This window comes from Eubalaena glacialis, chromosome 3, assembly GCF_028564815.1.
Source record: "Eubalaena glacialis isolate mEubGla1 chromosome 3, mEubGla1.1.hap2.+ XY, whole genome shotgun sequence".
NCBI classification, from domain to species: domain Eukaryota; kingdom Metazoa; phylum Chordata; class Mammalia; order Artiodactyla; family Balaenidae; genus Eubalaena; species Eubalaena glacialis.
The window spans coordinates 152,254,586-152,279,494 of NC_083718.1; the positions used below are offsets into that span (position 1 = coordinate 152,254,586).

The following is a 24,909-nucleotide window of genomic DNA, read 5'->3' on the forward strand; positions in this document are numbered from 1 at the left end:
TAAAGCTACAGTAATCAAGACAGTATGGTACTGGCACAAAAACAGAAATATAGATCAATGGAACAGGATAGAAAGCCCAGAGATAAACCCATGCACATATGGTCACCTTATTTTTGATAAAGGAGGCAAGAATATACAATGGAGAAAAGACAGCCTCTTTGATAAGTGGTGCTGGGAAAACTGGACAGCTACATGTAAAAGAATGAAATTAGAACATTCCCTGACACCATACACAAAAATAAACTCAAAATGGATTGAAGACCTAAATGTAAGGCCAGACACTATAAAACTCTTAGAGGAAAACATTGGCAGAACACTCTATGACATAAATCACAGCAAGATCCTTTTTGACCCACCTCCTAGAGAAATGGAAATAAAAAGAAATATAAACAAGTGGTACCTAATGAAACTTAAAAGCTTTTGTACAGCAAAGGAAACCATAAACAAGATGAAAAAACAACCCTCAGAATGGGAGAAAATGTTTGCAAACGAATCAACAGACAAAGGATTAATCTTCAAAATATACAAGCAGCTCATACAGCTCAATATCAAAAGAACAAACAACCCAATCCAAAAATGGGCAGAAGACCTAAATAGACATTTCTCCAAAGAAGATATACAGGTTGCCAGCAAACACATGAAAGGATGCTCAACATCAGTAATCATTAGAGAAATGCAAATCAAAATTGCAATGAGGTATCACCTCACACCAGTCAGAATGGCCATCATCAAAAAATCTACAAACAATAAATGCTGGAGAGGGTGTGGAGAAAAGGGCACCGTCTTGCACTGTTGGTGGGAATGTAAATTGATACAGTTACTATGGAGAACAGTATGGAGGTTCCTTAAAAAACTAAAAATAGAACTACCATACGACCCAGCAATCCCACTACTGGGCATATACCCCGAGAAAACCATAATTCAAAAAGAGTCAGGTACCACAATGTTCTTTGCAGCTCTATTTACAATAACCAGGACATGGAAGCAACCTAAGTGTCCATCGACAGATGAATGGATAAAGAAGGTGTGGCACATATATACAATGGAATATTACTCAGCTATAAAAAGAAATGAAATTGAGTTATTTGTAGTGAGGTGGATGGACCTAGAGTCTGTCATACAGAGTGAAGTAAGTCAAAAAGAGAAAAACAAATACTGTATGCTAACACATTTATGTGGAATCTAAAAAAAAAAAAAAGGTTCTGAAGAACCTAAGGGCAGGACAGGAATAAAGACATAGAGAATGGACTTGAGGACACGGGGAGGGGGAAGGGTAAGCTGGGACAAAGTGAGAGAGTGGCATGGACATACATATACTACCAAATGTAAAATAGATAGGTAGTGGGAAGCAGCCACATAGCACAGGGAGATGAGCTTTGTGACCACCTAGAGGGGTGGGATAGGGAGGGTGGGAGGGAGACGCAAGAGCGAGGAGCTATGGGGATATATGTATATGTATAGCTGATTCACTTTGTTATAAAGCAGAAACTAACACACCATTGTAAAGCAATTATACTCCAATAAAGATGTTTAAAAAAAAACTCCAGTAACCTACATGTAGCGTATTCTTCATATACAAGTGTCATGTTTTTTATTAATGTCTTTCACAATGTACACTTCATAATATTTCAGTCAAACCTGACCTAACTCAGCAGTGTTGTCACATGTATTATGACTGCTTGTAAAAGCTGTGGTACCATGGCAGAGCAAAAGCATGAAGCAGATTTTTCAGTCCGTCAAGTGAAATGAGCCCAATTCCTTTTCCATCGTTACCCTTATACCAATCAGGAGAGCGTCTGCATCCTGCTCAGGCTGTGCCTCAGCTGCCACTGCATCAGGAATTACAGGAAGAGGAGGAGAAAGAAGGGAAAGCCTGAAACAGCACCCGTGACTAGGCAGGGCCTGAGGCTGTGGGACGCAGCAGATATGTAGTAATACAAAACCATCTTTTATGGCTAAAGCTGTAGGATTTCCTGTAACTCTGGACTCTCAACATCCTCTTCAGGTTCAGAGTTATTGGTGTGTCCCTAAAGGACTGATTTTCTCTGTGCTTCTACCCACCTCATGACTGTCTTGGTGACAAGACAAAGATAATGTATATCTTCCTTGCCCCTCTTCTGTATATGTCGATCGTGTACTCACTGTTAGAGGTAAGGGCACACTTTACACATTTAAATGAGTGGGTGAGCACACTTTGTCCTAAAACTGATTTGATGTAAAGATGAGTTAAGGAAGAACAAGGAGCATTTTTCTGTGCCTCTTTGCTCTGTCTTACCCTCACTTTTGAGATTCACTTTCTTCTTCCTTTGTTTCTTTCTGCTTTCTTATATCAAGCAGCAATTCCTATAAATATTCTTTGACCTTATTGGTAGCCTTTATGCCTGAACAGACAAAGCCTATCTCAAAGTAAGTCAGTTTGTTCCAGCTGAAAATGTTAATCTGTCTGTTAAGTGCACTATGATGGAACAGATAACTTCTCATGCCTGTGGAGCAGGGATTAAATACTGCTTTTGCAATTACTGTTCCTTCTGCCTGGAATAGATTTTTCTCCCCTACCTCCATCTATTCAGCAGACTCCATCCCTTATTTAAAAGACCTAGGTCAAATGTAATGGCTTATTTGATGCTTTTCTCGATTCTCCCAGTTATTGGCTTCTACGACAGGTTTTTTGTACCTCTCTAATAGCTCATTTAAGATTATTTTATTATTGTTTGTGTATATGTCTGTCACTATACTATGAGCTTTTCAGACGTAGGAACTCTTCTTATTTTCTTCAGTTTTATATATGGCCAATGAATCTTTTTTGACCATTCGTTCTTTATTGGATAAGTGTTATTCCTTGTTTTTAAGGACCTTACAATCTAGTAGGGGTGATGTATCAATCACAGATAACCATAATACAAACTAGAATGCTGTCAGTGCCACAAAGAAGGAAGAAATCACTTCTTGCTGTGTGAATTAGAGACACCTAGGTTATTCTAGGCTTTGTGGATATGGTAGTATTTGAAATGGACCTTGAAGGGTGTGTGTGAAATGTGGAATTAATGGTGTGTAGTTTTTTTTACTTCATGATGTCTTTATTAGAAATAGTTTAAGCACACGGGAGCTATATTATTTGACGTGTATTCCAAAGCCTTAAACACTTTACCTAGAGTTAGTTCACCTGTTTTTGATTCTTAAATCATTCATCAGTGTGCTAAACTGTCTTTGTGGACTTAAATTCAGGGACTAATATTTGGGATTAGATATTTTTCATTTGTCTGAATGTTACTAACCAAAAGAGGACATGAAATTTGATGTCTTTCTGTCCTGTTGCATTGATTTTCTTTATTCATTTTAGCCACAGACCCCTTTGCTTCTGTTTTTGGAAATGAATCATTTGAAGATGGATTTGCTGACTTCAGCACATTGTCAAAGGTAATCTGCAGTAATTAGTAGGAAAGTAAAATATACTGTTTTTCCACCAAAGGAGTGATCCTTCCTTTCGATTTTATAACCTGACCCTCTCAGAGATTGCAACTTGATTTCAGTAAGGCACAGCAAACATTGATTTCAGACAGAAATGAAATATAAGATGTAATCAAAGTAGACATTTCTGTGCACAAAGACAATGGTGATGGTACAGATAATTATAATTTTCTACTGGCAGGTTTGCTCAACAACTTTAAGAGTCTTCTGTCTCTTTAAACATGTTTCTTCCATTTGAACTACATTTTCCCCCTGTTGACTGTCTGGGTCAATAGCTGTAAAATCTGGGCATTCATTCCATCCTTTCTGTACTGGTTGCTTGATTTTATGTTCTGAGACTGTTAAGGTTAGTATAAAGATAATTAATAGCCCAGCACTATATGTCCACTACCTATTTTCCAATGTAGCCCTAGGATTGATTCAGGCCAAAGGAGTAAAATTAGAGTATATGTCACATTGTCTCTATCATTGGTTCTCAACTGGGTGTTATTCCCCCCACCCCCACCCCTCAGGAAACATTTGGCAATGTCTAGAGACATTTTCGGTTGTCACAGCTGAGGAGGAGGGCTGTTCATATCTAGTGGATAGAGACCAGGGATGTTGTGCAACACCCTGCAACACCCTGTCCAGCGCCACAACACAGAGCTATATCCAGCCCAAAATGTCAGCGTGCTCCTTTAGAGAAACACTGGCCTAAACTGTAATATCCGATTCATTATAGAAAAGTGAATCTTTCATTACTCCATGTATTAGAGAGGCCAGGTCTTCAGACCCACAATAAGACTTATGCCATGGGATCAGTTTGCTTTAAAAAAAAATTGACTTTCAGGTTGTCTTTAATGTTTTTTAAGATGCCATTTTCTTTGACTTTAGTATTAAACCTTTCCTATATTTAAGTGCATTGGCAAGTGTGGAATCGGTATTTTTTCCTTTATCATTTGGATCAGATATTCACTTGAGGAAAAATATATTAGTCCCTTTATAAAGGGCCTCAGTGGTTTTGTATCACCTGAATCTTGATAAACCTTTAATCCAGAGTTGGCTTGTTTTGGCATGATCTGTTGCTCTTAATAAGTAGTGATGTTATAATCACTACTCATACAGAACAATTAAAAAACTTTTTCCATTTTGGTTCTGAATGCAAAGGTTAAAATGTTAGTGCTCTCAGAATTGAAATAAATAAAGCTGCGTAATACTGAAGATCACTCTTCCAAATGCTCCATAACCACGTACAGTTTGGTTGGCATAGTATATATAATCATGAGTAATTTCTTTTCAAACAAAGGTCAACAATGAAGATCCTTTTAGTTCAGCTACATCAAGCTCCATCAGCAATATGGTCATTACAAAAAATATGCTTGAGGAAACATCCATCAAAAATGAAGATGTACCCCCAGCACTGCCACCAAAGATTGGAACTCCAACAAGACCCTGCCCACCACCACCTGGTATGAGAGTTGATACCTTTCCTAAATCAACTACTTCCTTTTTCTTTCTGAAAAGTATTGTGTGGGCCTTATTTGTAGACTTTATATAAAGGGCCTTAAACAAAACAAGTCCAAAAACACAGCAGAAGCCTGCTGCTATCATCTGTTCTGACCTCAATGCAGAACTACAGATATGTGCCTAAGAAGCCAGCCTGTGTAACTGTCATGAACTATTTTTCTAGCAAGAGCTAATTTCTCTTTAAATCATTTTAGAGAGGCAGTAAATGAAAAAAGGAAAGCACCAACGAAATCTCTTACTTTCTGGAAGCTCATTGATTACCATTTGAACAACAGTTTCCTGCGCTTTGGTATTTTAATAAATTTCTGTAAGCGAAGATTAATTCAAAGTCCCTTTCTTTTTCCTGCTAAATGTGAAGTCTTCCTTAAGTCCTTTAATGTGAGAATATATGGCCTTTTTGGTATCCAGAATTCAGCTTTTCAATATCAGAATTTTAAAAGAAAGTATTGTTTTTCTTGAAGGAAAATATTATTTTACTTGACTTAATAAGAGACTCCTTTATTTTATAAAAGTGATGTTTTTGGTATAGAAACAAATTCTTACTATTCTTATTTTTTTTGTTTTGTTTAGCACTATACAAAAGAAAGGGGTTTTGTTTGTTTGTTTTTAATGAAGATAATAAAGTTCATGAGAAGTGGTAAAAAGGCAATCCCCTGAATAGTTGTAGTGCTACTTGTGAGAAGACGCATCTGGTACATTATTGTTTTAATCATATATCATTCCGTGGTAAATTTTCAGCCTCAGTAGTTCTAGAATATTATTCTTGCCTTTTCATAATAGCCTCCCTATGGTATTTCTTGGGCAGATTTTTTTTTCTTCTTTGATTTAAAGAATTGCAAATAAAATTGTTAATACCCAACTACCTGTTGAAAAATCAGATGAACATGATATTTTTATCTTTTAAGGAAAAGTAGCCTGTATCGTATATCACTAGAGAGTAAGGTTGTCAGAATATATTTTAAAAAAATGATAGTTAATTTGCTCATTTAAGTTTTATACCGGTAAGGTGCCAATAATGAGGTTATTTTTTAAATCCTAAGTAAACTAATATACTAGTGCTGTAACTAAATCTAAGACTTCAGCAAAGTGAGTATATATCACTGTAGAAAAATCAAGGAAAGAAGGATGGTTTGTTGAACTGCAGCTTAAAGATCTGGCTTCTAATTCTGGATATTCTCTGATTAGCTCTGTGATCTTGAGTGTGTAACTTCATATGTCTGAACCTCCGCTATCTGAGCTATTAGATGGTGGCATTAATTCTAATGTTGCCTACCTTCACAGGATTGTGGAAGGATCCTTTGAGATATGAGATGTGAACACCTTTTGTAAGCTGCTACAGTGCCAGAAAGAATCTGTTGTTATGATTGCTCTTACCAACTTAACACATCTTTAGGAAAATATATATATTTGAAGATATTTTAACACCTGTTCTTATTATCCTTTCTTCAGGAAGTACTGAGTTTAAGTCTTTAAAATTAGAAAACTTGTTTGAAAATGGTGCTGAATTAACGAGCAACAGTATGCTGTTTGGTAAAAGATTTAGTTGATCAGCAGCCACAAAGGTTTAGGGCCTGGGCTTCAAAGCATTCTCTTTCTTCTTCAGTTTGAAATATTGTAATAGCAAGAAATAGGTGGGCTTTACCAAGGTAGTTTTTAATTTCTTGCTCCCAGGTATTACATATAGATCCAGAGAAAAATCAGAAGAATATTAGCATTTTTCAAAGCTCATTTGCCCTTCCTGCCACTAGTGGATAACTGTATCAGGCAGAGGTTATTACAGCAGAGGCCATTTTTGTCATTATTCTTTGTCATTCTCCTGCTGTTTTGTCCATTCCTCTCTCTTTTCTTGGGAACATGCTGCTTTGGAGAAGAGAAGGTCAACTCTCTGGGCAGATAAGATTCCCGGCCCATTTCCCCCCTTTGCTATTTTTCCATTTAGCTACATAGAGCTAGAATGTATTTGAGAGGTTGTGTGTGAAAATTTGAGGACAGAGTGTTGGTTGTGATAGTTTAAGACCATATTAAGAATGTGTTTGAGGTACTGACCCCCATTCCCCACCCCCAGCTCTTTAATGCTCCCTGTGTTCATGTTCTTGTGTGTTTGTGTTTGCCATATTTGCTGGTTGAGTTAATTGTAATGATTTTGATCCAGGGAAAAGACCCATCATCAAATTGGATTCTTCTGATCCCTTTAAACTGAATGATCCATTTCAGCCTTTCCCAGGCAATGATAGCCCCAAAGAAAAAGATCCTGATATGTTTTGTGATCCATTCACTTCTTCTTCTTCTACTACTACTACCACTACCAATAAAGAGGCTGACCCAAGCAATTTTGCTAACTTCAGTGCTGTAAGTACTGTGAATGGGCTGTTTGGGGGAAAATCTTTCCATTTACAGTTTAAAGAGTTTTCAAAGATTATTTTGGAGTCTGCCAAATTTGCATTATTTCAGCTAAATTTACCAACATGTTAAAAATGACCTTTATTCTTCCCCCAACCAAAAAATCTCTGTTTGATTCTGTTTGCTGGTTCTAAAAGTATTTCATTGCTCAAATGATTTTTGTAGTCTTAATTCTTGGGATATATACCAGTTGTTTTGCAAAACCCTTCTCTTGATCTTGGTAAACAATATAAATAAAATTCTGACAGTTATTATTTTGCAAATTGTTTTGGATGATGGGCCATTAGAGAGTCATTTGCTGTCTGCCCTCTGGATGAATAATGCCAATAATGAGTTTGTGTATTTGTAACTGTGTTTGTGTGTTTGCGTTTAAAGCCTTGATGATTTCTGGAGACCAGTCAACAACTATGAGAGGATAGGGCCAGGAATTCTTTGAATTGAAAATAAAACTCTGGTTTCATATAATAGTGTTCCTAAAAAGTAAATGTTGGTTTTATTAAATAAATATGATTGTTAAGAGCTAAACAGTCTTTAATTATTTGTGGGGGCTCTAATTTACTAGCATTCCATATTTACTCTGCATCCTCCCGGAGCTGACTAACATAGGCAGGCCAGTAAAGACAATCGAAGAATGCTGTGACAAGGCCATAGGCAGGGTCTATAAGATCACAGAAATGGGACAACCAACTTGAAGTGTCACTCTGGAGGGACATTAAGCAATGACATGTATTCCATCATTATTTAGATAAAAACAAGGCTTTTTTTTTTAATTCTTAGAATAACTGACAGTGTTTCATTTTCCCAGATGTTTTTTCAGGTAAAATGACCTTCATTATCGCTGTCTATTTTATAACAAAGCAATTTTCCTCTACTTAATACCTTAAGCACTTGAGATGATTTAGAAATAAGAGATCTAGTGGCCAGGTGACTCTGACCACAATCTGCCTAATGTCTCCCTCAGTGTAGCATTGGGTCCCTCAACCCGTCACTTTATCCCTGCAGCCATTTCTAGTTAGAAAGGAGGTAGGCAGGAATCTGTATGCAACTAAGGCAGACAGAATTAGTCTCAGCTACGCAGCTTTTGAATCTGTACTCTTAAGTTTCAGTGGCTTCCTCTGAATGTAAAGGAGCAGAATAGGAATCAGTATTTTGAATACTGGAAAACGGAGAGTGTCAGAATTATACTGCCTTTTATTAGACGGAATTTGAGTTGTTTCAAGCAGAGAATCCAGAATTGCTCTTCTTAGTATAATCCTCTTAATATAAAATAACCTTCTGGCAGTTTGTGGCATTTAATATCTTAAATATGATTTCAGCAAGTCAAAACCTGGTTGGAATGAGTCTTGAACAATAGCTAAGGCATTTTGCTTATTTCATATTCCAGAATCTCAGTATAGTATAATATTAAGCAGCTCATAATAAAGATGTCTTCTTTTTTTAATTATGAAAGATTTGTTAAGTATTATAAGTTTCAAAGGCCCTCTAATTCCCTAGGGAAAAGGCTACCCTTTTCAAAAAGCCTGACAGTTTCTTTCACTTCATCCTATTATGGTATTCATCCTATTATGGTATTCCTCTATATGACAGGACTTGAAACCAGGTAGAATTTTTTTATTTAGTATCTGCCACGGTTGCTCTTTCGGGTAGATAAGTGTATTTCCTTGACTTAATAATTACCAGCATTAAGGTTTTATTTAGACTAGGTCAAAAAGTTCTCAATGTCTACTGAGTTCTTTATAATGCATTAAAAAAATCGATTAGGTTCACATCTTATTTAGTATATCCAGTACTCTTATTTTATGTATGACAAAATTTATGTATGAATAGATATTCTTTGCTTCATAATTTTTCTGTACCTGAAGGGCTAAGATAAGGTAGGAAATCACCAGTGGGATTAAGTTGAAAATGATTTATCATGTGAGGATGCTCACTGAAGTTGAAGTAGTAAATGTTTCACATTAGATAAAAATGCTAACCCTCTCCTGTTTTTAAATCTCCTGATTCACCTTAAGAATTTCCACTTTTTAAAAAAATGATGTTTTAATGTTCAGTTTTATAGACTATCTGTAGACTGCATTAATTTTTAAGATTAAATCATATTTTAATAACTGATTAAATGTGTTTTCAGAAAAAAAAATTAACAAGTAACAGGACTATTTACAGAGTCCTTCAGAAGGTGAAACAAATAGTTAAATATCATTTTGTAAAAGTTCTTTTTCCTTCTTGTGTTTGTTCTGCTCATGAATTTATTCGTTTGTTCATTTGTCTTTTAAATGGCAGTATCCCTCTGAAGAAGATATGATTGAGTGGGCCAAGAGGGAAAGTGAGAGAGAGGAAGAGCAGAGGCTTGCCCGACTGAATCAGCAAGAGCAAGAAGACTTAGAACTGGCTATTGCACTCAGCAAATCTGAAATATCAGAAGCATGAAGAATTTTCCTGTTCTTTGTCAATCACACAATACTCTTCTTCCTGAATACTGAAGCTATTTACAGTGTGTATCAAAACTACCTATGAGCATGGGAATACAAAAGGTTTGAGATTCCTGTAAATGTGACAAAAGTTTTTGTTTTTTTTAAACTCCATTTCAGATTTGTCCTTTTTTTCCCCCTGTAAAAGCGGTAACCCAGATAACTTCACCTAGGCCCCCGTTCTGGTGTGCATTTAGTGTGAGCTTTTGCCTGCTTGTGCTACTTTTACTTGGAAAGCTAGAGCACCCAAACTTCTGCCTTCTGGAATATAGAGAAATAGTTCCATCCCTTTGCTACCCTTGTTCTGTAGTTACTCTGATGATAGCCAGTGGGATTCTTAAAGTTGGCAGTATTCTCCCCTAATTTAAATGGTTGAAAGAGGGGAAGGGAAAGAACATCCTATTTCTTTTATGATAGAGCAAATTGGCTAGTTTAAAGTACATGTTTGTATTTCCTTATAATCAAAATACTGTTCAGTTTGTTTTTTATAGACAAGAAAAAATATTTTGCATAAATTGACTCCACTATCGAAAAAGGGATGCTTTAGATTGAACCATTATAGCTTCAGACTCAATCTTTTCCTAAATAAAAACTTTAAAGCCTCATGTGTGAAATATATTTAAAATTTTCTTCTCTGGATTTAGGGAATTTTAGATAAACACATACCTCTCCATAATTTTAAGCACTAGAGAGTGGAGAAAAATTACCACTTAAAATATACCCATCAATATAAGGTAAGCAAAAATCTTAACCTGGCAGCCATTTTGCCACTGCCATGGCACTGTTGTCCTCTTTAGTTCATGGTAGGTTTATTTTTCTACTTTTGCAGAAGAAACTTTAGCAAGCTAGAACTGGAAGGTACTTTAACTTTTTGTATACATATATATATATATTTTTTCTTTAATGAAGGTTCAGTTACTTGAAATGTAAAAACATTCACTGAATACAACTGAAAAAAGTGACACATATTAAATCATATTATTGCTTTTTGTCCATTTTTGTGGATTAAAATAGTTTATTCTCTTTGTGTTTTTCACCTACAAAATTGGCAGGCTAGCAAAAAAATTTTTTGTTTTTTTTAATTGGGAGAGAAGAGACCTGCCAAATTATCGAAGCTCTTTATGTGTTAAAAGCCTATCTCCTGTAAAATTGACCTAGCAGACAAGCTGAATTTAAAATGGACTGTGAAGTAGGCTGTAAATTGTAATCTTAATTTTTTTTAACATGAGTCAGTGATTTAGATAATGTATTGAAAACCAAGATAAAGGAAAATGCACCTAAAAACTAATTAAATATCTCTATGGTTACCAAGTCAAGGTGGTATTGATCTGTGTTAATCAGAGTAACTTGTTGCCTAGCCTATGAATAAATTCCAAAATATCCAGTTCATTTCATCTTGAAATGGTGCTTTTTTTCTCTCCACACACAATTGGATTGCTGCAGTTTAAAACAAATTTGAAGCACTTTCTTGCACTGCTAGCTTTTTTCTACTTTTATAGATTAAGACATTTCAGCATAAAAGTCATACATATGAAGCAAGGGCTGAATCATAATCACAAGGGTTTAATTTTGATAAACTAATCCAGTTATAAGGATATACTGCAAAAGTTGATTGAGAAGGTAGTATTGGGAGTTGTGAATGGTAGTGAGTTTTGGGTTTTTTTCTTCCCCTTACACTTTAGGAAAAAGGTAAGTTGACTTGAACAACCTTCTTTTGCACTGGGAAAATGAACAGATGTTTGAAATGGTTTTAAAATATTTTTTTTAATTAAAAGAACACTCTGGAAAGTACTAAATATCTGTAACTTATAAACACCAACTTTCGATGTAATAAGTGTACCTTAATCTTATGTGTGTTTAACTGGATTACATAGATTCTTATCTTTTATTAAAATATGTATACTCAGTGGACCAATATAATATTAAAGTGTGTATATATTATATAAATATATATATATATATCTCTAAATCTCCATGCTCACTTGTGTAGGATGAATGTCTTAGAGTCATTTATGATTATATTTTATGTTGTTGACTCTGGCTCCAGAGCCTGTGCTTGAAAAGGACAGATAAGTATTCCTGAGAGCTAAGTGGCACTACTTACGAAGCTTTAACCATCTTCTACCTACTTGTTCAGGTTTATTTGAGTTCTTTTTATAGAATTTTCTCTTATGTTTCAAACTTCTAAACTGTAGCCTGTAATTATGAGAAAAATAAACTTTAAGTTATAATAAACCATACTATCCATACATCCAATCTGAAATGGAGTTTTGCACGGTTCTCTGTTATGTCCATGCTGTGTCCAAGGAGGGGTAGGCATACAGTCAGCACAGATTAATATGTGTAAAGTGCTTGAGACAGTACCTGGTATAGAATAAAATACTCAGTAAATGTTAACTATTTTTTAGTTGACATGTCCTGTTTTTTTGAAAGAAAGATAGGAAACGGGTATGCATAGAGACAGTGCCTGAAATGTGGGTGGTGTGTATATATTCGTTGAATGAGGATTTGTGACATGGACCCTAGGAGGGCACTGTGGTGTGAAAAATTCAGACAACCCTGGTCTGCCATTTTTAGGAAAGATGACTTTGACAAAGTTACTTAGCCTCCCTGAGCCTCATTTTCCTCTTCTAATGAACATCATAATACCCAACTCACAGGATTGTTCTGAATGATTTGAGTTTGACAGCTTTTTAATATTATTTATTTTAATCAAACAAATGCAGCCATGTTATTATTAATAGTGAAAATAGCTATTGGTTATTGAATGCACTATACTAAGCACTTTATGTGTGTCTTCTTGTTTAATCTTCACAGAAGCCCTGAGTAGTACTATTATTATCGCCTGTTTTAGAAATAGGAAAAATGAGGCTCAAAAACGTTCAAATAATATGCTTCAGATAATACTGCTAATAAGTAGATGAGCCAGGAATTGAACTCTGGTCTCTCTGATTCTAAAACATGATACTCTTTCCAGTTTACCGTGCTTTGTCTCCTTTTGTGTGAAAAAAATATTGCCTATAGGAAATGCTAGGAACAGGGCATGATAAATAATAACAGATAACATATATTGAGCTTCAGGCAGAATCCTTAGTGCTTTACGTATATTATTTCATTTAATCCTTAGAAAAGTAACCCTGTAATGTATAGGTACTATTTTTGTCTCCATTTTACAGAGGAGGTGCCCTAATTAGGCCACAGTTATGTAGCTAGTAAGTGACAGAGCTGGAATTTGAACCCAGGAGACTGGCTGTACTGTTTTGACCACTGCTCTCTATTCCGGCTAAAGGTGAGAAGCCAGAGGAGAACTGTCATAAATAGAATAACCATGTAATCTCTGCTCTTGAGGATTAATGAAATAAACCTACTACATAGCACGTGGCATCTTATAAAACATTTCCTAATTCATTTTCATATTTAATCTTTACCAGGATTTAGAACAGTTTTTTTTTTTTCCTAAATTAATGCTTTTATTTATTTATTTATTTATTTATTTTTGGCTGTGTTGGGTCTTCGTTTCTGTGCGAGGGCTTTCTCTAGTTGCGGCGAGCGGGGGCCACTCTTCATCGCGGTGCGCGGGCCTCTCGCTATCGCGGCCTCTCTTGTTGCGGAGCACGGGCTCCAGACACGCAGACTCAGTAGTTGTGGCTCACGGGCCCAGTTGCTCCGCGGCATGTAGGATCTTCCCAGACCAGGGCTCGAACCCGTGTCCCCTGCATTGGCAGGCAGATTCTCAACCACTGCGCCACCAGGGAAGCCCTAGAACAGTTTTTGACACATGAAAGCACTTAACCATTGTAAGTTATCAATATTATGATAAATGATAAATCGGAACATAGGGGAGACAGCCAACCTTTCTTTTATTAAAGAAATACAAATTTTAAAACCACAAAAGCTGGCAAAAACAAAAAATAATTTATTAGTGCTGGCAAAGCTCTGGAAAGAATACATTAAAAGGCAGGCAAAGAGTAGATTTTGGAGAGTTTGCCACACAGACGGAGGGACAGGGCATTCTAGGCAGAGGCCATGGTTGTATAAAGAAAAAGTGGTAGGACACGACATAGTGTGCTAGCACACGACATAGTGTGCTAGCACACAGCAAGTATTGAAGTAGTTCAGTGTAACTAGAGTAGGTTTGTGGGCAAAAGAGTGAAGTATTTGTGTTTGTGTGTAAGAAAGGTCTCACTGGTAGTGATTTGGAGGATTGCTTTAGAAGGAAACCAGGTAAGGCAGGGAGAGCAGGTGAAGGCTGATGGAGTCATTCAGGTGAGATGGTAGGTACCTAAAATACAGCTGTGGCTGAGGCCTGAGAAAAGGGGATTGATTGAAGAGAATTACCAGGCCTTAGAGTCTGATTAGATATGGGTGGTGAGGGGAAGGGAGTGGTTGCAAACTTCAGCAAGCATCAGGATCACCTGGAGGGCTTGTTAAAGTACAGATTGTGGACCCCATCCCCAGAGTTTGTGATTTCAGTAGGTCTAGAGTGGCACCTAAGAATCTGAATTTCTGACAAGTTCCCAGATGATGCTGAAGTTGCTGGCCCAGGGACCTCGCTTTGAGAACCACTAGAATAGAGACTGGCTTCCAGGTCTCTCTGTTCTCCTGCACGTCTTATTAGATGTACTCATTTAGTTTGCAGTGCTCTTGCACCTTGTCATGCTGTACTTGACCTGTCGCTCTTGCTTCATAGTGTAAAGCACCTCTAATCTTTCTTGTGGATAAAGAGAGTTTTTAAAAATAATAATTGCAGGCTAACAGCACTTACTATGTGCCAGTACTATTTGAAACACTTTAATATACAGTCCCCAACTTAATGATGGTTCGACTTATGATTTTTTTACTTTATGATGGTGCAAAAGTAATGCATATTCAGTAGGAAACATACCTTGACTTTTGAATTTTGCTCTTTTCCCAGGCCAGCAATGTGCGGTACAATCCTCTCTCATGATGCTGGGCAGCGGCCTCAGCTCCCAGTCAGCCGCACGATCACAAGGGTGAACATCCAGTACACTTACAGCCACCCAGTACCCAGACAACTGTTCTGTTTTTCACTTTTACTACAATATTCAGTAAGTGACATGAGATAGTCAACACGTTATTATAAAATAGGCTTTGCATTAGATGATTTTGCCCACCTGTAGGTTAATGTAAGTGTTCTGAGTATGTTTAAGGTAGACTAGGCTAAGCTCTGATGTGGTAGCTTAGCTGTATTAAATGCATTTCTGACTTACGATATTTTCAATTTATGATGGGTTTATGGGGATATAACCCCATCGTAAGTCAAGGAAGATCTATATGCTGATTCATTTTAATGTCCATGACGATCCTTTAAGTTAGGTACTGTTATTTGCAGTTTACAGATGAGAAAGCTGAGGTACAAAAAGGTTAAACAACTTGCCCAAATCACAGAGCTAGGATTCAAACCCAGGCAGTCTAGATCCAGAACCCCTGCTCAGTCACTCTGCTCTACTGAAGAAAAATTATATTAAAATACTTTTGATGTATGGCTCAATATTGTACTTCTTACTGCCAGAAAGCCCTTTATTATCTGAGTTTTGGGAATGCACAGAGAAGATCATTATCATTCCGTTCACCTTTGCTGAGGTGTATTGTGTTCTGGGTACTGTGCTGGGTCAGAGACAGAGAAAACTCATATGAGGCCATCAGTGGTATAGTGGGGGAGATAGACATTACTTACAGTTAATTTCACAACACTGCACATTGAAGATTATGATAGCAGTGCTGGGACACCCAGAGGAAGGAGAGAATAGTTCTGGCTGAGAGGACTGGGGAAGGCTTCCCAGACGAGGTGTCCCTAGGACACAGTATTCTGCTCCTAGCATTAGTAAAAGTGTAGATGGCAACTGTCAAAATTAAAACAACAACCAAAAAAACACAGCTTTCACAAGTCCACATCATTTGATGTCAGAGCTCTGTTGACTGAAAAAGGCTGCCAGACAGTCTCCCAGGAAACCTCATTTAAGTGACATTCATTACTTAGTGAATTCAGCCTTATCCAAGGTCTGACCTTAAAGTTTAGAAACCTAATTTTCATCAGTAGAAGAGACAAAGCTCCCATTAAGCAAGTTCACAGGGACTGATGTAAAGACCAAAATGTCAGTTTCCAGTAAAAGTTGCTGTAGGGCTTGAAGTGCTCACAATTGGTTGAACAAGACTCCTTCTCCCTGCTGGTGCTTGGATGCCTCCTACCTGTGAGGTTCCTCACTCTCTGCAGCCAGGGCTGCCTGGTCCCTCTGATGAACACGTTTTTTAGACTAATATGTTTGATCAGGTTACAGTCTGGTTTGGCTGGTTGGGTAGCTATAAAGTCTCTTAGGGGTGACTTTGCATATCTTTGTTTTCATCACGTATGTAGACTATATTTAACTCCTTCTAAGGCAGACTTCCCCAGTTTATGAGTTCTTAGTGAAACATCTCACTCCCTGGGCTCTGACTTCACCCTTTCATTGATCATGTCATTTACTGAGTGTATATGTGCCAGGCCTTCTCCCTGACTCATCCTCCTCCAAACCGTCAACATGACCTAACAATTCTGCCTTTTAAGTACCTCTCAAATCTGTCCTCTCCATCCCCAGTGCCACTCCCCCAATTCAGGTCTTCATCATCTCTCTTCAGGCTTTTGCCAAAGCTTCCTAATATCCTTGCTGCCAATCTCTTGTTTTTCTCTCTGCTTCCAGACCATCCTCCGTGTTGCAGTCAGATTCTTCTAGAATCGAAATCTGCTTTATCACTCCTGTAATAAAACATACCACTGATTCCCATCACATTCAGGTTAAAATCCTAACCCCTTAGAAAGCTTTTCCTTCATAACCTTAATTTCTGATTGATATTCAATCAGTAATGGCTTGAACATGTAAGCTGGTTTTTTTTTTTCCTCTTTAAACAAATCTTGAGAAAATGCTACCTTAAGGAAATAAAGGCACTCTAATATGATTGTAGCATATGGAATTCTTTGGGGATGTGCATAATTTTACTCTCTAACTTGATGTTTTTCAATAGGCAGGTTGTAATTCCTTAGTTGGGTTGTGAAATCAGTTTAGTAAATCCAGCAACATGGAAAAAATGTAACCAGAGTAGTACAGGCGTACCTTGGAGATAGTGCGTGTTCAGTTCCAGACCATCGCAGTAAAGTGAATATCACAATAAAGTGAGTCACACGTTTCCCAGTGCATATAAAAGTTGTGTTTACACTACATTGTAGTCTATTAAGTGTGCAGTAGGATTATGTCTAAGAAAACAATGTACCTACTTTAATTTAAAAATACTTTATTGCTTAAAAAATGCCAAAATAATTACAGTAGTTACATCGAAGATCCCTGATCACAGATCACCATAACAAGTGTAATAATAATGAAAAGTTTGATATTCCAAGAATTACCATATACACTAATATGTCTAAAATGGATAGCTAATAAGAACCTGCTGTATAAAAAAATAAATAAAATTCAAAAATTAAAAAAAAAAAGAATTACCAAACTGTGACACAGAGACATAAAGTGAGCCAATGCTGTAGAAAAATTGTGCCGATAGAATCAATGCAGGGTTGCCACAAACCTTTAATTTGTAAAAAAATGCAATATCTGCAAAGCGCAGTAAAGCAAAGTACAATAAAATGCCTGTAAAGCAGAATGAACACTCATGTACCAATAATCAGCTTCAATAAATACCAGTTCACATCCAATCTTATTTTATCTATATTCCTACACACTTCCCTTTCATGTCATGTTGAAGCAAACCTTATATTTCATTTGTAGATTTTTCAGTATGTTACTGATCATTTTAAAAATTATGAAATAGAATTTGTTATTGAATACATACTGGGTCACAAGATAAAATGAAAGCCACTGATTTTTTAAATTATCTCTTTTCAAGTAAGAAATGTGGGTCCTACTGTTGTGTATATGGGTTACTAATGTGTAAAGGATTATCTCGTGGAGGGAAGGTGTGTCTTTGCTGGAAGACCCCACCTATTTTTCTTCCCCACTGCAATAAGTGTATAGAATGTGTTCAGTTGCCCAAGACCTAAGGGCTTAGTTTCAGCCTCTCCTTTCTGTTTCCTCTGGAGTCAAAACTTGAGAGGACTGAGTTATTTTGTAAAAAGGAAAAGAGACAAGGAAAAGTAGCTGACACTTACTGAGGACCTTCTCTGAGCCTGGCACTAAGGCGCTTAGAATACATTACCCTACTTAATGCTCACAACACTATAACAGATAGAAAACATGAGGTATAGAGAGATGGAAGTGACTTGGCCAAGACCCCAGCCCAGGTGCCTTGGCTCTGAGACCTACTCTTCCAGCACACCAGGCTGCCTTTTGCAACCCTGGCCTTAAAAGCAGCCCTTTGAGCCTAAGCATCAACAGAGATCAAACAGAGCAGCCCTGGGCCCTAAGCAAGAACTAATGTTCTCAAAGAAAACCCTGATGCATCGCAGCTTCCTGAGAAGGTTCCTGGCCTTACTGTTTGCTAGCTGTGTGACTCTGGGTAAATCTCCTAACCTCTCTGATCCTCAGTGGACCAGCACTGGGGAGCATCAGGTGCGTGAACAGCACTACTGAGGGGAGACGTAGCTGCCCAAACCTGACTCCCAGCCCACCTGAGGTCCAGCTCACCTGAGTTGCCCTCCCAGGTGGCTCACAGGTTGCAGTCCTGGTGCTGCCACTGGCCCTCTGTGTGACCTTGGACAAATCCCTGGCCGTCCTGGGTGGGCCTCAGTTTCTCCTTGTGAATACTGATGAGTCTCGACGGCTCTGGACGGTAGTGGTCTTGCCCTGATTCCTCAGGTCTGCTCGTGGGACACCGACGTCCTTGCCAGGCAGGGTTGTTGTGAGGATTAAAGATGATGGATATAAAGTCTTCATTCCTGTTACACGGCAGATACTTACCAAGTAAGAGCTGTCATGTCTGTGTTTAAGAAGACAGAAAAGGAAAATATTTTAGGAAAATATCTATGTAAGATTAAGGGAATAAACTTCAGTTATCTTGAAAGTTTATTGATACTAAATGTTCCCACTGATTCTGGATAAAACTATCACACACACTGTGTGTCCAACACTATTCTCTTTTGTTTGCATTAACTCATTTAGTCCTCACAACAACCCTTGTGATAGGTGTTATTATTATCCTCATTTTACAGATGAGAAAGCTGAAGCACAGAGAGGTTAAGTAACTTGCCTGGAGTCACAGGCAGCTATCAAGTGGTGAGGCCAAGATTCTAACCCAGGCAGTCTGGCTCCAGAGCAAGGGAAAGAATAAAACCTGCTGTACCTTGGGAGTGTTGTGAGATTCAAAATAAGCTAAGCTTTGGGAAAGTGGTTCATAAATGCTGTGTGCATTCTAAGAGCTTGTGTAGCAGGCAGACTGGGGCTGGGGTTAAGATACAGACTCTAGTCTGGCTGCTTGGGTTGAGTTCTAGCTCCTGCCACTTAACTAGCCTTTGTTATCTTGAGCAGATTGCTTAATCCTCTGCTTCACTTTCTCAACTATAAAAATTGGGGTTGTAAAAGGACATACCTGATAGGATTATTTTGAGGATGAAATGAGTTGGTACACGTAAAGGATTTAGAATAATGCTTAACAAAGTTCTAAGCAAATGATGGTGATGAAGATAAAGAAGAACATGATGATGAAGATGTCCAGATGTCAAAGAAAAAGAACAGGAAAGAAGCCTTGAAGTTTGAGAACCCTTGGATTGAATCCCACTCCCTAAATTTTTTTCTTTTTTTTTTTTTTTTGCCGTGCCGCTTAGCTTGCGGAAATCTTAGTTCCCTGACCATGGACTGAACCCGAACCCCCCAGCAGTGAAAGCACCGAGTCCTGACCGCTGAACCGCCAGAGAATTGCCCCCAGTTCCTAATTCGATCTCAGGAACATTTCTAAACTTCTGACTCAAATATTCTCAAAACAAGAGTTTCCCAGATTAGAGGTAGTGTATGTAAAAGCCCTCAGCATAGTGCCTGCCACTGAGTGGAAACTTGATAAATATTAGGTCCTTCTCCATTCTCTCAACACTGAACATCTACTATGTGTAACAGTGGTGCTAGGCTCCGTGGAAGACACAAATGTGAGACATTCTCTGTACCTTCAGATAGAAATCTGAAGAGTGAGACTAATATGGTCATTGATAACCAATATAAGGATTAAAAAATATATAGTGCTAAATGCTCTGAGAGAAAAATGTAATCTCTGAAGAAGGAGGTAGTCCTCCACTGGGGAGATACAGGAGAGCCTTCTGTAGGAAGTGGTGTTGGTTGTGGGCTTGGAGGCTGGGTGGGACTTTAATTCCACCCAGGATTAGACTGGGCTCGGGGGCCTATAGGAGACCAGGCTTCTGAGGCCCTGTGGTATTCATGCCTGTGAGCCTAGGAGGAAGTTGGCTATCTGCAGTGCCCAAAGCTGACAAACTGGGCAAAGCTCTGTGGGCTGAGGAGTTTGGGCCCATGGGAGCACTGTAACTGGAATTTCCAGATCTGGAAGCTCCAGCTGTGTGGTCAGATAGGCAGCATTCGCGGGCCCTTGTTGATCTGCCTAGACCATGACATGAGTGCTCAGAGAGATGGGGAAAGGTTGTATTTTCTCTGCTGCTTACCAAGGAAAAGTGAGAGAAACTGCCCAGATGATCCCTGAGGCTTCTGCCCTCTGCTTTGCCCAGGCCTCCCACTCCATGCCTCGCCCACCTGCAAACCACAGGCAGGGTTGGGAGGGAGCAGCAGATGGGGCAGACAGATCTGGGTGTGAGGCCTGATCTCAGGGAAGTCAGTTAACCCCTCTGAACCTCAGTTTCCTCAACTGTGCAATGGGGGCAAGTATTTAATAAGGTGAAATTAAATGAGAATTTGTGTAAAACACCTGGCTTAGGGCTTGGCACATTACAATTAGTCACCATTTACTGACACGTGATTTGTGTTGCACAAGACCTAGGATACAGACCCAGCCCAAAAAGAGACAGCAGTGGTCCCATTGCCACCCTGTCCCTGATCTGCGTTCAACCCCCATACTCCCTCGCAGAGAGAAGTCTCCAGGGACCCCTGAATCCATCCTGCACACTGGACCTCGGAGTGATCCTTCTCAGATACCTCCTCAAGGTGCTCCCTTGCTCTCTGCCTTTAGTTGTGCCTCCCACGGAAGCCTGCTAGACTGCACTGCCAGGGGCTAACCTTGCTCCAGAGCTGATTCTTCCACTTGTTAGTTGTTTAAAATAAAAAGTAAAAATGTACATGACCTAAGGCAAAATACGGGGTTTCAAATAAAGTGTGAACTGGAGACAGGCTCATCCTCCTCTGCCCCCGCTCTCCGCTGGGAATCAGAGGTCTGTGGACAGGGCCACGTCCCAGTGCCTCGCCTGGTCCGCAGCCTCCACCGCCAGGCCCACGCAGCTCCTTCCTGTCTGTCCGCTCCCGTGCCTGCCCCTCCTGCTCTGGGCCCTGCACTTGGGGGCAGTCCCAAGCCCCTGAGCCCATCCAGGTACAGCCCTGGCAAGGCAGGTTCTGCACTTAGGCAGGTGGGAAAGGCATTGGTGACACCATCACCCATCGATACGGAGGACGGGCTCTATACTGGAAGTGGAGGGGCCTGGGGTCGGTCCTGGTGCTGCCACTGGCCCTCTGTGTGACCTTGGATAAATCCCTGGCCTTCCTGGGTGGGCCTCAGTTTCTACTTGTGAATACTGATGAGTCTCGACGGCTCTGGACGCTAGTGGTCTTGCTCTGGTTCACCAGGTCCGCTCCCGGGACACCGACACCCTTGCCAGGCAGGGAGGCGGTGCCCGGCCGCGGCGGGGAGGAGCCACGGGTCCCGCCCCGCCCAACCCGTCCAGGTGCTGCCGCCGGAGCCGCCGCTACAGCTACCGCCGCCACGAGGGGCCGCCCGCGCCTCCATCCAAGTCCGGCCTGCATCCATGGCCTTTCTGACCGCCTGGAAGGGGGCGGCCTCCGGGGAAAGCGACCGCAGGTACCAGGCGGGGGCGGGGGGACTCGGCGGGAGGCACTGATGGGACTGAGGGGCGTCTGGAGAAGAGCCGACGGGAGGGGCAGCTGACGGAACACAGCTGGAGACAGCAGCAGTGTGCGGGCTGCTGGTCGCGGGGTAACGGCCGAAGGGCCCGGGGAGGGGCAGCCCAGCCCCTCTCACCCCAGCCCCCCCACGTATCCCTTGCTCGCGTGTTATGGCCCCCAGCAGGGCTGGGCCTGGGGGTGAAGAGATAACACCCCCAACACCCCGGTCCCACCCGAGCCGCGCTTCCGGTGCCGCAACCTGTGAGCCACCTGTGAGGGCAACTCAGGTGAGCTGGACCTCGGGCGGGCAGGGAGTCAGGTTTGGGCAGCTACGTCTCCGTCTCGCCTTAGCAGTGTTGCTCACGCACCTGATCCTCCCTAGCGTTGCATGAGCAGAGATAGGGGCACGTGTGCCCCGACAGGTGAGAGCAGATACACTATCCCCCGCCAGGGGTTGTCCACATCTGGGGGCAGCAGTGTGGAGGGCAATCCTGCGTCCCAATGCCTGTCCATGGTGGAACTGTGTGCACCACAGCTCCTCCAAGGTCAACCCTTCAGGGATGTGTCATTGCCTCCTGTGTGTCACCTCCAACTCCCAGCTGTCCCCACCTCCTGGGTGAGTTGGTGTCTCCAGATGTGTTCTCATGAGAAAGGGGAGAGGGGACAGCCCTGACCTCTCTTCTGAGCTGTGACCCCCAATTTCTTTCCTTTATATATTTAAAGTTCACTCTGCCACTCCCTGGAGAAGGGCAATCTAACTGCCTTCCCAACACCTCCATCTGACTGTCACATGGGCACATCAAACTCGGCAAGCCCCAAATCAAACTTCACATCTTCACCCCCAAACCTGTTCCTCCTCCTGTGTCCCCATGGCATAGTCATCCACCCAGTTGCCCAAGCCTGGAACCTGGGAGTCATCCCTCTCACCTCCCTCCCTCTCCTCCACCCTGGTCTCCAAGTTCTGCTGATTTTATCTTTTTGATGTCTCTCAAAGCTGTTCATTTCCCCTGGACTATTGCAATAGCCCCTAACTTTTCCATTTCCTCCAGTCTCCCCCTTTCCATGCATCCTTCAGACTTGTCTTTTCTAAAGCACAAACCAGACCATGTCATTTTTCTGCTTTAAAATTCTTCTATGGCTCTCTATCACAGAGGTGAAAGGTCAAGGCTCTCCAGGGGAGAAGCTGTGACCTGCCCAGGCCCGCTCCCATCACTCTCTGACCCTCACTCTGGTCCAGCAAGAACGACTGGCTTTGTAGGGCTCTCACAACTGTGCTGGGCTGCTCAGGGCTACCTCTGCCTGGAATGCCATCCTCTACTCCTGACATTCACCCTATAAGATTCAACTTTAGATGACCTCTTTTCTTATTAAAAAAATTTTTTTTGACTTTTAAAATAAACTTTTAATTCAAGGGTAGCACATATACAGAAAAGTGCACACATTTTAAGTGTACAGCTCAATGACTCTTCACAAAGTAACCAGCACCCATGTAACCAGCACCCAGATTAAGACACAGACTATTACCAGCCCCCAGAGTCTTCCTTGTGCCCCTCCCAGCCGCAAGCCCCCAAAGGTAACTATTGATACTATCCTGACTTCTAATACCATAGGTTTGATTTGTCTGGGTTTTTTTGTTTTTGTGGGTTTTTTGTTTGTGTGTTTGTTTTAGTTGAAGTATAGTTGATTTACAATGTTGTATTAATCAGCAAAGTGATTCAGTTATCCATATATATATATATATATATGGATATATATATAAGAATATATATATATTCTTTTTCAGATTCTTTTCCATTATAGGTTATTATAAGATATTGAATATAGTTTCCTATGCTATACAATAGGACCTTGTTGTTTTTTTTATATATAGTAGTTTGTATCTGCTAATCCCAAACTTTGAATTTATCCTTCCCCCACCCCCTTTCCCCTTTGGTAACCATAAGTTTGTTTTCTATGTCTGTGCATCTATTTCTGTTTTGTAAATAAGTTCATTTGTATCATATTTTAGATTCCACATATAAGTGATATTATATGGTATTTGTCTTTCTCTGTCTTACTTTAGGTGACCTCTTTTAGAGAACCTTTCTGACCCCACCCTGAGTCAGGCTCAGAGGCTTTCTGGGCTCCAGCATCTTTGCTTCCCTCTCATGGCTCTCATTCAGTTTTTCAGCAAACATTGTTGGGCACATACCATGTTCCAGGCATTGTACTAGGTGCTGCGGATATGGTGTTACTTAAGACATACAAGCCCCTGCTCTCAGGAGACCACATTCTAGTGGGAAAGACAGATTAAACAACTAGGCAAATAAACAAGTAAACACCAGAAACAGATGCTGTGTAAGGCTTAAAATAGAGCGACGTGATGGACAGTAAAATCCGTCTTGCCCAGAGCATTCCCTGCAGTGAGGATAGCTCCTGTCAAAGCCTGAGATGTGTCTGAGGAGCAGAAAGGTGTGTGTGTTGTTGAGGATCCCTGCCTGCTGGGATCCAGGAGGCAGGCTGCCCAGAAGAGGGCCGAGTTTGGATTTCATTGTGTGTTGGGAGCCACTAGAGGGCGTTAAAGAGGGGACTCACGTATTTAAAGATGATCCAGCTACCCCATGGAGAAAGGATTTTAACGCTGGGGCATGGTCACCCCTTTCTGTCTCCCCACTACATATGGAGAGGGGACGGGGTTCATCTGCCCCCATGTCCCCGAAGCCCAGCACAGAATGCTTCGGTTTTGATGAGAACCTGGGGGAATGATTTCTGAGGAGGGTGAGATCACAGTTGGGGTGCTGAGGAGAGGCTGGGTTTGCATGGATTTCTTGCCTGCCTGCCCTCCTGTAAGAACCCAGCTGTGCTCTGTCCTGCAGGCAGCCTGCGTGCTGGAGTGTAGGTGAGGGCCTCAACACATGTACCTTTCTACTGCAGCTGGAACTTGCTGGACACAAATACCCAGAGAATTCTGACTCCCAGTTGCCCTCACAAGATCTCACACCTGGGGCAACAAACCAGGTCTCCTTTCTCTCAGCTCGGGACCTGTGACTTCTCCACCCTCAGGCCTCACCCACCAC

At 40.5% G+C, this 24,909-nt stretch overlaps 2 protein-coding genes across 4 annotated transcripts in view; both read left to right on the plus strand.

Annotated features, from left to right (window-relative positions):
• EPS15 (epidermal growth factor receptor pathway substrate 15) overlaps positions 1-12,105 on the plus strand; it is a 158,161-nt gene extending 146,056 nt beyond the window's left edge. For 2 of the 3 annotated variants that reach the window (XM_061184235.1, XM_061184237.1), the window contains 4 exons: positions 3,341-3,417; positions 4,754-4,916; positions 7,127-7,323; positions 9,655-12,105. In XM_061184235.1, the coding sequence (XP_061040218.1) occupies positions 3,341-3,417; positions 4,754-4,916; positions 7,127-7,323; positions 9,655-9,801 (584 nt within the window). In that variant the 3' untranslated portion in view covers positions 9,802-12,105. The remainder of the gene's footprint in view (positions 1-3,340; positions 3,418-4,753; positions 4,917-7,126; positions 7,324-9,654) is intronic. The other variant, XM_061184238.1, reaches the window with a different exon arrangement.
• A 9,681-nt stretch (positions 12,106-21,786) lies between these two features.
• Positions 21,787-24,909, plus strand: part of TTC39A (tetratricopeptide repeat domain 39A) — a 50,912-nt gene continuing 47,789 nt past the window's right edge. The window contains exon 1 of the mRNA XM_061186598.1: positions 21,787-21,809. The gene's annotated coding sequence lies outside the window, so the exon portion shown is untranslated. The remainder of the gene's footprint in view (positions 21,810-24,909) is intronic.